Raw genomic sequence first — 15,817 nt, 5'->3', positions numbered from 1 at the left:
CTTCCTTGTGTTGTCATTTGGAGATGTTTACGGCCAGTTAGAGACTAAAACTTATATTTGCTGAGACATGGAGCCCACTGAATGTGAATTAAGTAAAATCAGATACGGCCGAGAAAGTCGTTTAAAACTACAAAAGACGACTAGAGCCACAACTGTAACCACAAACTTCCACCTGTGCCGTTGTTTGTGAAATACAGGCTTATTATATTGAAGATAACTGATTAAAATGCCAAAATGTGATTACAACCATCTTATATAACAAAACATCATTAACAAGTCATTTTTTGACTCTTCTGCCTTGTGATTGTTGTGAACATACTTTAATAATTTTGTTCCACCTGAGTGTAGATGCACTGCACCAGAATACACCCAGCAGGACAAAAGACTTAATCCTCCTTCATACCAGCCAGCAAGCTGAGGTTCAATTAACCCTCCAGTGAAGAAGAAAGAAAAAAAGAATCTGTCCGGGACCGGCGCTAATGAGCACTGATGTGGGTGAAAACGGAGTCAACAGAAGTTTATCGTGATGACGGAGCTCTGAGGCTCAACGCTCTGGCAGAGTTTAAACTGTGTAACATCTATTAGATCAAGCTTATCCGGTGTCTCCTTCATTAAGGCTGAGAGCACTCTGTTTGGTGTCCAGTTAATTTAAAAGCCGGAGTCTCAGGTTGTGGTGATCAAAAGCGATGCAGTAAAATGTGGCCGGGGATCGGCCTGTTTGAATTAAACAGAGCTGAGAGGTGAAGCACACTCAACTGCTGCCTGAAAGGAGACTGATGGCTGGTTGGGGGGTGGAAGCTGTGCATTGCTAAAGGAGGGGGGTGCAGGTTTTTCATCCCATTACCCGTATTCACCCACCCTTTCCTGACCCCCAACTAGACGAGCAACGGCCGAGGCTGACACCCCCCCCACCGCCACTCACTGCATAAAATACTCTAACGACTCCTGCCAGGCCTCCACCCACTAACAGCCGCTCACGTCAACATCTAGCCATCACAAACCAAGAAAATCTTCTCAGCAAAGACCGAGGCTCCTTTTACAACAGCCAAGACGGGGGTCACAAGTCCCAAGTCCCCCAGTGAAGAAACATCAAGTTAAAGTGACAATAGACACATTTATGTTTAAACTTACGATTATAAGGTAGATGTTGCAACGGCTATTGAACAATGACACTCAATGCAGAGAGCTCCAGGACTGGAGAGGGTTCAGCACCACCACCTTATTTACACTGCATCAGCGAGTAAATCTTCATGTACTATCTAAATTGCTGAACTGTTTGTTTGTTTTTTAGATATTTACACCAATCAGTCCCACAAATATCCAACATTTGCATGAAAACACAAACTTTATGCAATATGTGAATGTAAACTCCATCTGATGTAATTAAATTAGGAATCGACTTTTTATTTTCAGAGCCAAAACCAATACATATCATGTGCATTCAAGAAGATCAATAACCAATATTTGGAACCACATGTAACCAATCAGATCGTGCTATGAACTTGAAACCACAGAGTGACTAAAGACAGAGAGGTACATTTTCAAATTTACTTATTGTATCGGAAATTGGCAAAAAAACAAAACAAAAAAACAAGACGATAATCGGTGGACTCCTACATTTAACCCCCAACATTACCAGCAACATACAAAGCAACTTGCTGTTTGACTTCCTCAGTGAAAGAATTCAGTTTTTGTACAGGTTAAACAAAGAAAACAGAGAGTGTTAATTACTGAGCTTTAGAGATGCTGTTTGGAAAAATTTCTGGTCTTTAAACAAAGTTTGATCTGCTGCTTCCCCTTGTTTCCAGTCTTTATGCTAAGCTAACCTGCAGTGCATCCAAGCTTGAGATGTTATCGGGTAACGTGGATAGAAGAAGAAAAAAATCAACAGTTAACAGGGACATTGGATTTCAACATGAACAAAGCATCTTTTATGGCATTTTTAAAATAGCCAAAACAATGACACTAGATGCGGATAAGCAATCCAGTTTAAACACTGTTTATGAAAGTAGTTGAGGAATCAGTAGCCTTGAGGGGAAAACACGCTGTGGGGGCTGAGGACATCCTAACAGCTTCCTCCAAGCGATCAAAACATTCCTTAACAATTGCAGCTTGAGGAATTTCCAAAGCAGACACCGACAGCAAACTGAAGCAGTTTTGTGTTTGATTTGGGATGAAGCTCCTCACCAGACTGAGAAGTGTATTGTTGGGAAAAACAACAGCGAACACCAACAGCTCATGTTTAACAGAAACTCTCCGTCTCTCAGGGGAGGGAAGGGACAGCATGCTGAAACTCCTACGCAGCAGATTTACTGTTATCTGCATCTGAGCAATGTTAAGGCCGTTGTGTCAAGTAACACAAACTACCAGTGAGCGTCGCAATTCTCAACACCACTGTGTGAAAGTGTGTATGTTTATGCATCTCCCTTTGTTTCATTAAAAAAAGAAATACGGGTTAAATAAATATTCATATGTCCCTGACCTTGTTTCTGAAATATCGGTTTAAAAAAAGCAGCAAAATTGGCTGGTTTATCTCCTTCTGCAGAGCGATTCAATAGAAAATAGAATCAGTGATAACCACAACAACATCCAGCTCCTACAGCGCCTGTGAAGTCAATAATGAAAACTGCTTGTGTAGCTCAATGTCAGCCCAAGGATTTCAATCCAGAGGAGTCAGTGCAAACCCACAATCCCCTCTCCTGATCTCTCTATTCAGCTGACTGTGCTGGAGAGAGGCCATTCGTACTCATTTGTGGACTTTGCCACAGCATCCCCTGATGACACTCTTCTGCTGTATCTGAAAACCCCAACAAGAGGACATTCCACAGATTCCTCCTCTATAGCGAAGCTGCTTTAGAGCCGCAGAAAAGGACCCGAGCTCCTCCAATCGAAACATTTACATATCAAAAGGAAAACCGCTGTCAGCGCAATAGTAGAGAGACATTAGCATGCAGAGACGTGACCAAGCATGAGGCTGTTGCTCAAACATACCAATAGCCATTTGATAGATATTGGACACTAAACATTTAGCAGCACAATAATAAATCTGTCATTCATTGTGATGCTTTAAAACACAGGAGACAACAGCTCAAAGCAATAAGGGCTCATTTATTACTGACTTATTCTGACAATTTGAAGTATTTTTGGAAAGACAAGCCAGAAAACTTCCAAACAGCAAGCGTGCTACAAATGAGGAAGAATTCACCTGCATCAAAGTGAGCAGTATAAATAGTCACTCATCCATTCAGCGCCACCAAACTGTGAAAGCACAATGACACGACTGCACTAACTCATGAGGAAACCATCTGTTCAGTTCGTGCTGCGCTCTTCTGTCACTGTTAATATAAATTGGACAGTGATGAAACATCTTAAACTGCTGCACTCCAGGGTTCACCACCTCTACCAGTCACACTTCTTAGCCTTGTGTCGAACAGCCTAATGTTGACAGGTTGAACTGCAGAGTCGAAGCATACGAAACCAGGTCACTGTGAAATCCTGGGCTGGTTCGACACTAAATGAGCGCAATGTAGCGTAAAGGTAACGGCCTGTTAAATAAACATAATCCGTCACATTCACAGTGTGAGAAGCATGTGTTCTTGTAATGATTTTTGTAGTCGAGTGGAGCTCTGGTATTATTTTCAATACACAAGGGGAGGGAACGTGTTTTGTGTTATTGTCCAAGAGCAGCCCTTGTTTCCCTGATAAAACCAGAACTCCTCCAACACCTCCTGTTATCTTTCAAATGCTTTAATTGAACTGGATTCAAGATAGATGTTATTTAACTGTATTGGTTATAGAAAAGTAGATTTGTATCATAGAGTTTAATTGTTTGTTTGGCTGGTTTAGTCAAAATTGCATTTTTATGACCAAAGTCTTACAAAAATTGCAGTTCCTCAAATGGCCACGTAAGCCTGGTTCCAATAGTGAATCAATCCTAACAGGCTCCGTCAGGGAGGAATTCTCTTATTGCATTGATGTTGCCCCTGCTGCAGGTGGTGGCCACATGGAACATTTGTAAGACAGGAAATAAAAGTTGATTGTGAATAGAATACTTGTGACCTGGCTGGAGTTTTCTATTGCTTTTCCTTATTAAAATAGTGTGTAATGAAATCAGTTCATTCTTTTTTAATAACCCTGTATTTTTGCTGCTTTGTCTATACGGATATATATTTTTAATCATCATTTTCATTCATTTTTTCTCTCTGAGCTACTCCACAATCTTTCCACATAATCTCCAACAAACAGAACTTCTTATTGAGAATCGGTGTACTTCAGTTTTAGCAACAGCCCCATAATATGTGATTCACCGAACAAGTGTCTGCATCCGACCGTACAGTAAATAAATAGGGTAATCCATGGATGAAACAACAGGCCTGGTCAGACTGTCCTGAAGCGGACAGCCAGCACCGGGGCAAACAAGTGGACACAAAGACACGGAGGGGGGGCAACTCCAGACAGAGCTTACTCCTATTGTCTGCTGGGGTAGCAAGGACAATGCAGGACAACGCTAAGATATATGCAAGCGCTACAAGGCCTCACCCCAGCGATGCACCAGCCCTAATCCCAAACATGATCTCCCCTCCTAATACACAGATGATGTCATCCTCCCCCCTTCCTCTCCTCACCCGTACCTTCACCCCACCTCTGCCCCTCCGGACCATCAATGCAGCCGAGCGTGGAGCAGCGAGGGCCTGCAGGAGGATGTTCCGCTGCTGAGAAACATGCCGGCAGCGAGACATCGGATACCCTCTGAGCGCATCTGTGTCACAAATCAGAGAGCTTAAAGACGACACTATCATGTCACCGCCAGCTTTAGGCTCTCGGGTGCTTTCAAAACAGACGGCCTCTGAAGTCTGTCACATGCAAGACTGGGCTTTATCCTTCAAAAGCACAGCAGATGGAAACTTTATATCTGCAGTCAGGTGTCGGCTGACTTTGCTGTGTGTCCTGTAAAAATGTTTGCTGGGGGGTGGGAGGACAGGTCAGCGAGTCCCGGAGCATTGCAGGTCCACAGAAAGCCTTACATGCTTCACTGCAAAGAGGGAGAGGGGGACAGTTGCTCTTTAGAACTTTATGTGCCTCCCCTCCCCCCCATCTTCGCTCCACAAAAGAGGCCTTACCCCTCATCCCCACCCACAAGGAATTTCTCAGGCATTGCTGGGTTCACCATGACAACTGGGTGCTTAACAAAGCATTTCTCTTAGGCATTCTTCCTTTCACAGGGGAGAGAGGGGGACAACAGTCAAAGGAGGGAGAGACAGAGAGAGGAGGGGGAGGATCAGGGATAAAGAGGGAGGGTGGAGGAGCTCGAAATGATGGGAGGGAACAGTGGAGGTTGCAGGGGTGAGAGCCATAGACCCGGGTAGATAGGAGAAAAATGGGGGAATGGTGACAGGCAAACAAAAAGAGGGAAAGAGAAACAGGATCAAGGTGATAGGTGATGTTAAAGGCATAAAATAGAAGAAGAGAAACAGTGCTACAAACATTCCACGCAAGCCTGCGAGTGTGACTAACGCCATCCAGGGAGCCACCAAGAATGAAAGGGGTGAATTACCGATGACTCTGGACACACAAAACATGGTTGAGCATTGCAAGCTGTGACTTTGAATCTTATGAATCAGGCAGAAGGAAAACAGAAATTTATCAACCATAAAGAACATAGAAATCCAAGGTACGCTCCGCTTGAGTGAAATAATTACATGACAGTGAGCAGAAAAGTAATCAGAGTGGTCCAGCTGTTGGAGGCCACACACGCACGCACGCACGCACGCACGCACACACGCACGCACACACGCACACACACACACACACACACACACACACACACACACACACACAGCTATAGCAGATTTGTGCAGCTTGATGGGCTAATGTTACAGAAGACAACCCCCTGAGAAAGTCCCTCCACAGACAGCTTAAAGGTTTAATAGATTCTAATGAAATTACGCTGCCAGTGAATGTCTTGGCTCCTATATAGTATGTGATGGAACAGAGAGTCTCCACCATTAAAATTCCAGTCCTGTAGCTTTATCTTATGCCAGGGTGACAAACTAAAAACACACGAAAAGCCAAAGAGAATTCAAACTTTTTTTCTCATCTCATCACTTTTTTATCTTGTCTTAATCTGAGCCTCTAAATATTTTATTCAGAAAAATGCAAAATAATCTTTATACAGAAAACTAGAATCATACAAGCATGTTTGCTGTCTGCCCCAGTTAGTTGGGCCGAATGCCAGCAAGTTTGGCTCACACGAGTTTGACAACGAAGTAGTTTAACCCTCTGAACTCCAGAACCCGCTGGCGGGTTTGAAAGGTATGTTGTCTTTAATAAACAGAATAAGACCATTTATCAGAGCCAGAAACTGTAAAAGCACAAAGAATTGCTGGATTTTCAACTTTCCAACTGTCCTCGAACAACTCATCAAAGCTTAACATTGTGATATTTCACGAAATCCCTTCACTCTGCACATCTCATTTAAATATTCACAAAAAATAGAGCATTTGCGATAGACTTATTGTTTAAAATACTAAAAATTCTGCACTCCCTCTCACAACTGTGAAGCAATGATTCACTCAACTACAACCAACAGTTAAGCAACAGAAATTCAGGAACTTTTGGTGCAACTGGACAAGTATGGAAACAAAATAAAAAATGGAAGTTATAAAATATTTATAGCCTGTAGAGTCACTTTTTTCCCAGTATTGGTAGCACCTGCGATTGTTTGCAAAAATGTTGTAAATTGTTGTACAGATTTTTAAAATTCTTGTTAAGTAAATAATCAAAGAATATCAACTTTCTCTGTTTTATTTCTTTTAATGATTTGTGACATAACTGTGTCCTACTGCACAGAAGACATTTTTCAGTCCTCTGTTAATCCAGCCATGGCTGTGCTGCTTTCATACAAGTTCGGGAATTTATATTGGTGTAAAAAAAAAAAAAAAAAAAAAAAAGAGCCTACAGTGTTTAAAAAGTAGTCAGGAATAAAAAAAAAAAACTGCCAAAAACTTCTCGGGGTTCAGAGGGTTAAACTTGGAGCATCAACAGCCACTTCAGACTCACACTTGAAACTTTAAAGCCGCCCCCAACCGTGACCACAGAGAGAAAATACCTGCTCTCCGCCCTGAAACTTGAGCGTCTGTACAACCTGCAGTGTGATGTGAGCTGAATCAAGCTGCCGTCATTAGTCATAGAGGCGTGTTTGTTAAGTTTCTGCACTGGCGTTTTCAAAGTGAGCATGGGGGGCAGAATATTGGCTTGCACTCAGAATACGATTAAAAAGGACAACGTGTCCTGTCCTGGTGGTGCAGCGGGGACGAGGTCTATCATGTTTTTGCATCACAGTCTTTCTGTACCACTCCTACAAGAACCACTTAATAGTGCAAGAAATGCGCAACATAATAGGGACAAAACTACAGAATACACTACAAATAGGCCTCACATTCAAAATTCCAAGCATAATAACATGTTCCAAAATGAGGGATAATGATTAGCTACACTTTCTAGATGAAAATTAACGGGGCTTTACAGATGAAAGAAAACCAGAGGGAAAAATGTCTGCCATCAAATGCAAACACCTATTTATGCAGGCTCACGCTTGCCTGGGAACAGTAGATGAGCCCCCGAGTATGTCAACACTGGTCTGACAGATCTCAGGATACAGATGCAGAAAATCTAATCCCACAGATGACAACCTGCCTCTCACCCTGCAGTGTGACCAGAATCCTCCTCCCAACACAGGAGTGACACCAGATGAAATACCCTAAGATCGTGTACCACTTTTGTCGTCAGCCTGGCAGAAAATGTTGATTCAATAAATCCCTCAAACCTGAAATCCACCATGTCAGGGATAATGCTGATATGAGTTTATTGTGAGTCTCTCAGAGTGGAAACAGGCCCAGTACCTGCACATCACTGCCGTAAATCTGACTCCTTAACAGGCCAACATAATTAAATGGTTATAATTACTAATTTATGCCAGTGCACACAATCAGCACACAATAAGGCAACAAGATCCCCGGGCTATGTGATTGTCAGACATATTGTGAAGTGCCTGCTTATCGCTCTGAATGATTGTCTAGGCAATTTGAATAGCAATGAGCACTATTCTCTGCAGAAAAATGTTCATTTCTTCACTAATCGTCTTACCCAAATCATCAAGAAACCCATACTAGGAATACTGAAGCCTCTGAACTGATCGTAGCAAGTGAATGTTTGCTTCTGTCTGTAAAAGTAGTCCTTCTCAGTTCTCCATTAGGGTCATGACATTTTAGTCGCTGAATAACTGTTGTACAAAGAAATGTGATCAATGAATCAAATGTCCTTTCCTGTTCATTTTATGCCTCTATTAGTTGTAAATTGGTGTTGGCATGTTTGACAAGCCAACAAATGGATTTCACAGCTCTTTTCCTGTTTATTGTGCAAGAACTTGTTTCACTCAGACTGTAGTACTGACATAGATCAGCTACAACATTTAACTTTAATTTCAAACTAATTCAAGTAAAAATGAATTGCTTGACTAAATATCAGTCAATTTTTATTGGTAGCATCAAGTAGCATGATGTTTGTTAATTACCTCTCTAGTTTATTTGTTTGACAGTGGACATCTGGGCAGATAAAATACTAAAGTATGGTGACATTGGACAACTTGGACATTATATGTGTAGCACAAATGCTCATCAAAATTAGATCATATTTGTTTTACCACACTATGACTAACCTGACTAGCTATAATTAAGCATTAACATTTATGTGGTGAAAATGCAGATTAAAAAAATCATTTTACATATGTTCATGTTGCTTTTATACCCAGTTCAGATTATCCAGTTGACTAAGAACCGTGTGGGCTTCTCCATAAACACTATCAGCATAATAACTTAAGACGATTATTTAGTTCATGTTTATTTAGTTAGAGTATAAGGATTAACAGAATGAGTAGCATTTACTTTCCAGATTATTCAAAGACAATCCAAACGGAGGTGAAGTTAAAGATTTTACATCATATTTGGAAGATTTTTAAACCAAAGTGAGATTCAACTTTATCTAAAAAATGTATGCGAGTGAGTTGCAGCGATGCAATGGATTTTTTTTACCAATTTCAATTTTAAGAGGATCATCATAATCTGTGGATTATTTTAAGAGTAGCGTCCTAAAGCTACCATATATCAGACGCTTTAAACTTAAAACGTGTGGCCACATTTGAACCATTACATCCATTTCAGTATGAAGAGCAGTGCTCAGAAAAGATGTTAATCACAGTCCAACAACATACAAAAGAGCCCATCAAAAATCGTCCATCATAAGGGGCCTCCTAAACGGCAGCATAAAGAGAAAGATAATGGGAAGACTTGGGAGGTCCCTAGAGGGAGAAGCCTTTGAATATTGGGGTCAGCAACAGCATCTATAGAAGGAGCTCATCTTTGTACCCCATCTCCTCCTCTAACAGCTCCTGCCTAATGACTTTTCTGCTCTCTTACAGTACTACTGTATTCTCCTCCATGTACCCGGTTTGCACAACCTAAGCCTCCACTCCTTCATACCCCCCCTCCATCCTCCTGCCTCCCTCCATCTCCTTCTGTCTCCTGCAGGGGTGCTGACACATAAACCCCAGCAGGTGCTGGACGCGCCGGGGAGACACGGCCTCTAATTGGTCCTCGGTGGAGTCACAGCTGTTGCCCCCAACCACAGCCTGGTATGAGCTCCAGCGCCTGCCCCCGAATCGACGGCTCACTATTGTTCTCCAGAGAGCCAAAGCTCAGCTCCAATCTATTATAACGACTACCCACGCTAACCATACAGTATCTACTCCTCAGTGTCAACTCATCATCAAGCAGGAATGCACTTAGCCCCGTCAGTCACTGAATCTACACTTTCTCTGGCATCGAGCACACCCCTAACGCCTCTACCAGTCCTAATCCTCCCTCTTCTTGTTAAGTATCTGATTTCATCTTTAACCTTGATGTCCAGTCTCTTAATAACGCTCCCCTCTCTCTGAGGTTGCACCAAGGTCAAAAAGAAGGCAGATTTACGGCAAATCACACTGCGTCAAACAGGCTCCAACAGAGGGTAACCAACAGTACACCCACTCACTCTCTGTGGGTGCAGATCAAGTCCTGTCGCATTTTAGGAGCAAATAAAACTCTGCAAATTGTGCTGGCGTGCAAAATTAAAGGTGCAAGGAACACCGGCGGTTCAAGACATGCAGGATAAGAAAGAAAAGCAGCAGTGAAAAGAACAGCCAAGAAGTCTTAAGCTTGGTTTAGACCTTCATGATCCTTTTTTTCCCATATTAAAAAAGGACTAAAAAGCACCATCACACTCACAGCATCAGCCTAGCACAATCCTGAGCTGCTGACAACTATTACATTTCAGTCACTGTCAAATTATAAGCAAAAACAAGAGGCTTGCCATACAGTACAACACTTAAAGCACATCTACTCCTCATTCTGACTCCAAACAAGCTATAGAAATCTAGCATAATTGAATTAGGTCTATCATTGTATGTGGGACTGGGGGTACGGTGGGTAATTATGGGGTATGATCAGCCTGCCCACTGGAGTGTGGATCCCACAGGATGCAGACATGCTCAGACAAACAGCCATTTAAATCTTGACAATAGACGGAGCTAAATCAGGCTTGTGTGAAGAAGTAGGCGCCTTAATGAGGGGTCCAAAAAAACACTACTGCACCCAGCCACCCTTTAAATTTAAACAATTAACCAAGAATAACAAGAATTTAAATGCTTAAATACATCTTTGTGACTTGGTACCCTAAGTGATTTTTTTGTGGAGTGAGTGGCTTACAAATATCCTGCAGTGAATAATAATCCTCCTTCATGAATATTTCTATTATAAGAAAATCACTCTGGAATACTGGAGCCAAGAAAGACATATTTATGTCGTCATCACTTCCATTAGCCAGTGAAGTGAAGCGAAAATGTAAATGAAGAGATAGGACACGGTAATGGAAATAGAGTAGGAATATACCTCAGTGAGCCTCCTACTGCTGCACTCTTTCTCACTCACTGGGTGGAGTCTGCAATTACAGAGGGTTATTTAACAGCCTCACCTGACACAGAGATCCTCATGGAGGCCTCCAGGGGCCGGTTGTTATCCAGGGCCTGGCTCAGCTGGATCTCCCCCGTGCTTTGGTTCAGGAGCACCAGGTTCAGCTCATTTCCCACCTCAAAGCTGTAGTGGAGCTGATCTGAGACATCAGGGTCGAAGGCTGGGATGCGTCCGATCACTCCTGTGGGGAAGCTGCTCGATTTGTCGGTCACATAATTGTTGAAGATGATCTGGAAGTTTTTCAGCACGGGCACGTTGTCGTTCTTGTCGACCAGTTTTATGTGGACAGTGGCTCTGCTGACCAGAGGGGCGGAGGTGGCCTGGACCACTATAACATACTCGGACCTCGACTCGTAGTCCAGGTCTATTAATGCAGTCAGCTCTCCAGAGAAGATATCCAGCTGAAACACCTCTGGGATGTTTCCCTCCACTATCTGATACATAATTTGTGCATTGCTGCCTTCATCCGGATCCGTAGCTGATATGTATGCAACCACAAGGCCTATGGGGCTGTTTTCCTCCACCATGATGTCAAACTCATCTTTCTCAAACACAGGAGGGTTGTCATTCACATCCAGGATTGTTACTTGAATGTTTACTGGTGTTTTCAGAGCAGGAACGCCTTTATCTACAGCGAAGGCCTGCAGGCTGTAAACAGGAACATTTTCTCTGTCTAGTCTGCGCAGCGTGCGAACGATGCCAGAGGTGGACTCGATTATGAAGTCCCCATCCCCGTCCTCACCGCCCTGGAAAGTGTAGAAGACACGGCCGTTGAGCCCTGAGTCTCTATCGATGGCAGAAACCTGGACCACGCTGGTGAATACTGGTACATCCTCCATCACCGAGCCCACATAGTGGTCTCTGAGGAAACGGGGGGAGTTGTCATTAACATCATTCACTAATATCTCCAGGTAGGTTGTGTCAGACTTCTGTGGGATGCCGTTATCCCGAGCAGTGATGGCCAGCGTGTAAGAAACCTGGTCCTCATAGTCCAGCTCCATCTGGGTGGTGACAGCGCCCGAGTCTGGATCGATGTCAAACTGAGGGATGCTGTCGTCCATGAAGTAGGTGATGCGTGCGTTCTCACCTGTGTCCTCATCTGTGGCGCTTATTACAACCACAGTGGTGCCCACAGGCCTGTCCTCGTTGATGTTGACGGTGTAATGTGAGCTCTGAAACACAGGCCGGTGTGTGTTGGCATCAGTGACATTAACAAACACCTTAGCGGTGTCAAAGCGGGTGCCGTCGCTGGCAGTGACAGTGAGGACGTACTGGCGCTCCAGTTTGTAGTCCAGAGGCAGAGCCAGCGTGATGAGGCCGCCGCCGCTCTGACTCGTGATGGAGAATCTGTTGCGTGTGTTTCCGCTGGATATCTGATAGGTCACCACGCTGTTGATGTCCTGGTCCACGGCTGACACCGTCACCACGCTGGTCCCCACGGCTGCATCCTCATTCAGTCGCATGTAATACGCCTTCTGAGTGAACTCGGGGTTGTTGTCGTTGACGTCGAGAATCGTCATGCTTATGCTGGCTGAAGATGACATGACAGGGTAGCCGTGATCGCGGGCCTCCACTCCAAAGTTGTAAAAATCTACGCTCTCCCTGTCCAGCTCAGCCGCCACTACAATCCACCCCGTGCCGTTATTGATGGCGAAGGGGAAGTTTGGCGTGGTTTCAGTGAGACGATACTCCAGCCTGGAATTGTCTCCAGAGTCTGCATCCACAGCTTGGATGTGGATGATGGAGTAACCCAGCGGCACATTTTCCAGCACCGTGGCCTGGAACGGGGTGCTGACGAAAATGGGGGCATTGTCATTAACATCCAGCACCTGCACCGTAACCAGGCCGCTGATGTTGGACAGCGGGGGGCGGCCTCCATCCTGAGCTCTGATTCTTAGCGTGTATTCTTTGTTGGCCTCATAATCCAGGTGGCTCACCAGGTCCATTTTACCTGTCTGAGCATCAATGTAAAACTGTCCACGTGTGTTTCCGCTCATGATGCTGAAGTGAACGACAGCGTTGCTCCCTCGGTCCTGGTCTGTGGCGGTGACCTGCAGGATCTCACTGTTGGGGGTCATGTCCTCCGGCACCTGGACCACATAGCGTTTCTCACTGAACTGAGGAGCATTATCGTTGTCATCCTCCACCACAATGTGGACAGTAGCTGTGGCGCTGCGGGGCCCCGGGTCACGACCTTGGTCATTTGCCTCCACTAACAGCATATACGCTTCCACCTCCTCCCTGTCCACCAGGCCTTTCGTACGGATCACACCAGACCTCGAATCAATCTCAAACACATCATTGGTCCCATTACTGTTAAGGATGTGATAAAGGATGTTCCCATTAACTGGGGCGTCCCCATCTGTGGCCCTCACCGTTAACACCTCATAGCCTATTTCCAGGTTCTCCCTGATGCTTTCCTTGTAATCTTGCTGCTCAAACACGGGGTCGTGATCATTAGTGTCACTGACTGTGATAGTGAGTGTGGCCATGGCTGTACGTCGAGGCGTGCCGTGGTCAACTGCGGTCACACGAAACACGTGTGTGTCTTTTGTTTCCCGGTCCAGTACCTCCACAGTGGACACAACACCACTGGCCGGGTCCACGGCAAAAAGATTGTTAGAGCGGCTATCAAAGAGAGCCTCTATGAAATACTCCAGCCTGCCTGCCTCCCCCTCATCCGCATCCACTGCTTTCAAAACAACAACAGAAGTCCCAGCTGGCTGATTCTCTGCCACAGACACTTGGTACATGGGGGGCTGAAACTGGGGGCTGCTGTTGATGCTTCTCCTCCTCCTGCTCACAATCCCTGAATCAGTCTGAGCTGCCTTTTCTAACAGTTTCTCCAGGTGGCCCTGCCTGAACTGACCCTGCCCCACACGCCAGTGGATGGCGATGGGGGAGACTTTAACATCCAGCCCCTCTCCTGTGAGCACATCACACAGCAGGTCCAGCTCCAGGAGGGTGTCCTGCCTCCAGCACAGCGTCTCAGACACAAACAAGTTCCCCTCAGAGAAGTAAAACTCACGGCTGTTGGTGACTTTGCAGCGGACGGGGGTTCCAGGCAGCAGACCTCCCACTGGAAATAAAGCGGAGTGCGCCTGGTGGCACTCTGAGCGGTGGCGGCTGTGAGCGCTGAGCAAACTGAGGACCTCCATGTCCCACTGAGGTTTCCATTTACGCGTGTGTGAACAGTTCCTGCCGTGGACATACACGTCGTACTGGCTGGTCAGGAGGTGCCGGTGGCCGGAGTCCGTGCAGTCCGCCACAGTGTACACGGTGAAGGGGTTGGAGCGCAGCGAGACGCACTTTATCGAGTCCGACACAAACACAGAGCCCGCCGCCGCGTCCGTCTCCAGGAACCGCTCCGTGAACCTTGGAGCGAGGACCTGATCCAAAGCGCACCGTGCGCCACGCTCCACGCCGGCCACCGCCGTCATTGGCCCCGCATCCTCACCGACGTGAACAGTGAAACAATGCACCAGCGAAACCAGTTTACACCACCACAATATGAGCAACAAATCCCATTTAACGAAGTGCATCGCTCCTCAGTGCGTGTTCCGACGAGTCTCCGAGTGGGAAATCCTGCTGCTCCTTATTTCTTTAAACTTTCCGCCTGTGACTTTCCTCTTTGTTGCAGAACAGCCATGCTCTCAGCGGGCGCACTTCTCTCCAGGCTGCTTTTTAGGAGATAAACCCGCAGTAACCTTGGCCGGAGTCGCTCTCACATGCGCGCACACACACACTCACACACGCCGGCAACAACAACAACAGCAGCGGCAGCAACACCTCCGCACCATACGCGCAACTCCGCTTGAATGGTAAAAATGGCTCCTGCTCCTCCTGCGCCTTGAGGCTCCTCATTATCATAAACCTGAGAGAGAGAGAGAGAGAGAGAGAGAGAGAGAGCAGCTCTGCTAGAGGTCTGAGAACCTGACAAAAACACGTAAGATAAATGGTAACTTCCTAAAGGTTTCAAGGAGAAGATATTCTCTTGTCAACGCTGTATTTAATTAGATTACTTCATACCATATTTGAATGTCAAGTCTGTGTTGCTTTTTGCAGCAATTATCTACTAATCAATGGCAGCGAGCCCACAATTACCCGCAAGAATTCTTCAAATTATAGGTTTCAAGTGACCTTTTGACCTAAATCAAGGCTCATTGGTTGTCTTTGTTCAAAATCAAATAAAAAAAGAAAACTGTAGGTCTACAGTTAAACTGATTTTAAGTAATTTGTATTCACTGGCCCAATTTTGTATGTGCTGTTTTTTAATTCAGAATTTTATCCATTTCATTCAAATCCTACTGCAAAATTAGAAAAAAAACAAAGCATTTTAGCAGAAATCAGGCCTTGTCATATGCTTCAACATGAAATACTTCAAACTATTACCATAAGACAAGACATAAACACATAAATACACTTGGGATGAGTACAGGCCAGTGCAAGCTTGCATTAAAAACTCTGAAGCAGTTTTGAAACTTGGAGCTCAGCTGATGTTCTGAGTGTCACTGACACCTGCAGGACAAACTGCAGCTTCACAGCCAGAAAAACAAAGCAGGTTCTTACCAGCTCAGTCAGGCTGCTCATCAGCTCACTGCAAGGATTTCCATGGTCACATTTGCATTTCAGGAAATTCAGATGCATGTTGTGTTGCATGAATGATTAGGCCTCTTTTTATGCCCCAGTTAAAACTAAAACAATAGATTATCTTTACTGCAAAGTTCAAGCAGTAGTTGTTCACCTCATTTTTT

General features: G+C 44.8%; 1 protein-coding gene across 4 annotated transcripts in view; it reads right to left on the bottom strand.

The window, feature by feature from the left end:
* Positions 1-14,913, bottom strand: part of celsr2 (cadherin, EGF LAG seven-pass G-type receptor 2) — a 78,066-nt gene extending 63,153 nt beyond the window's left edge. For 2 of the 4 annotated variants that reach the window (XM_023278896.3, XM_035952205.2), the window contains exon 1: positions 11,065-14,913. In XM_023278896.3, the coding sequence (XP_023134664.2) occupies positions 11,065-14,605 (3,541 nt within the window). In that variant the 5' untranslated portion in view covers positions 14,606-14,913. The remainder of the gene's footprint in view (positions 1-11,064) is intronic. The other 2 variants (XM_023278897.3, XM_035952206.2) reach the window with 1 other exon arrangement.
* Between the last annotated feature and the right edge of the window lie 904 nt (positions 14,914-15,817).

Source organism: Amphiprion ocellaris, chromosome 5, assembly GCF_022539595.1.
Source record: "Amphiprion ocellaris isolate individual 3 ecotype Okinawa chromosome 5, ASM2253959v1, whole genome shotgun sequence".
Taxonomy (NCBI): domain Eukaryota; kingdom Metazoa; phylum Chordata; class Actinopteri; family Pomacentridae; genus Amphiprion; species Amphiprion ocellaris.
Note: the sequence above shows the minus strand (reverse complement) of the source record. Positions and strands in the feature narration are given on the sequence as shown.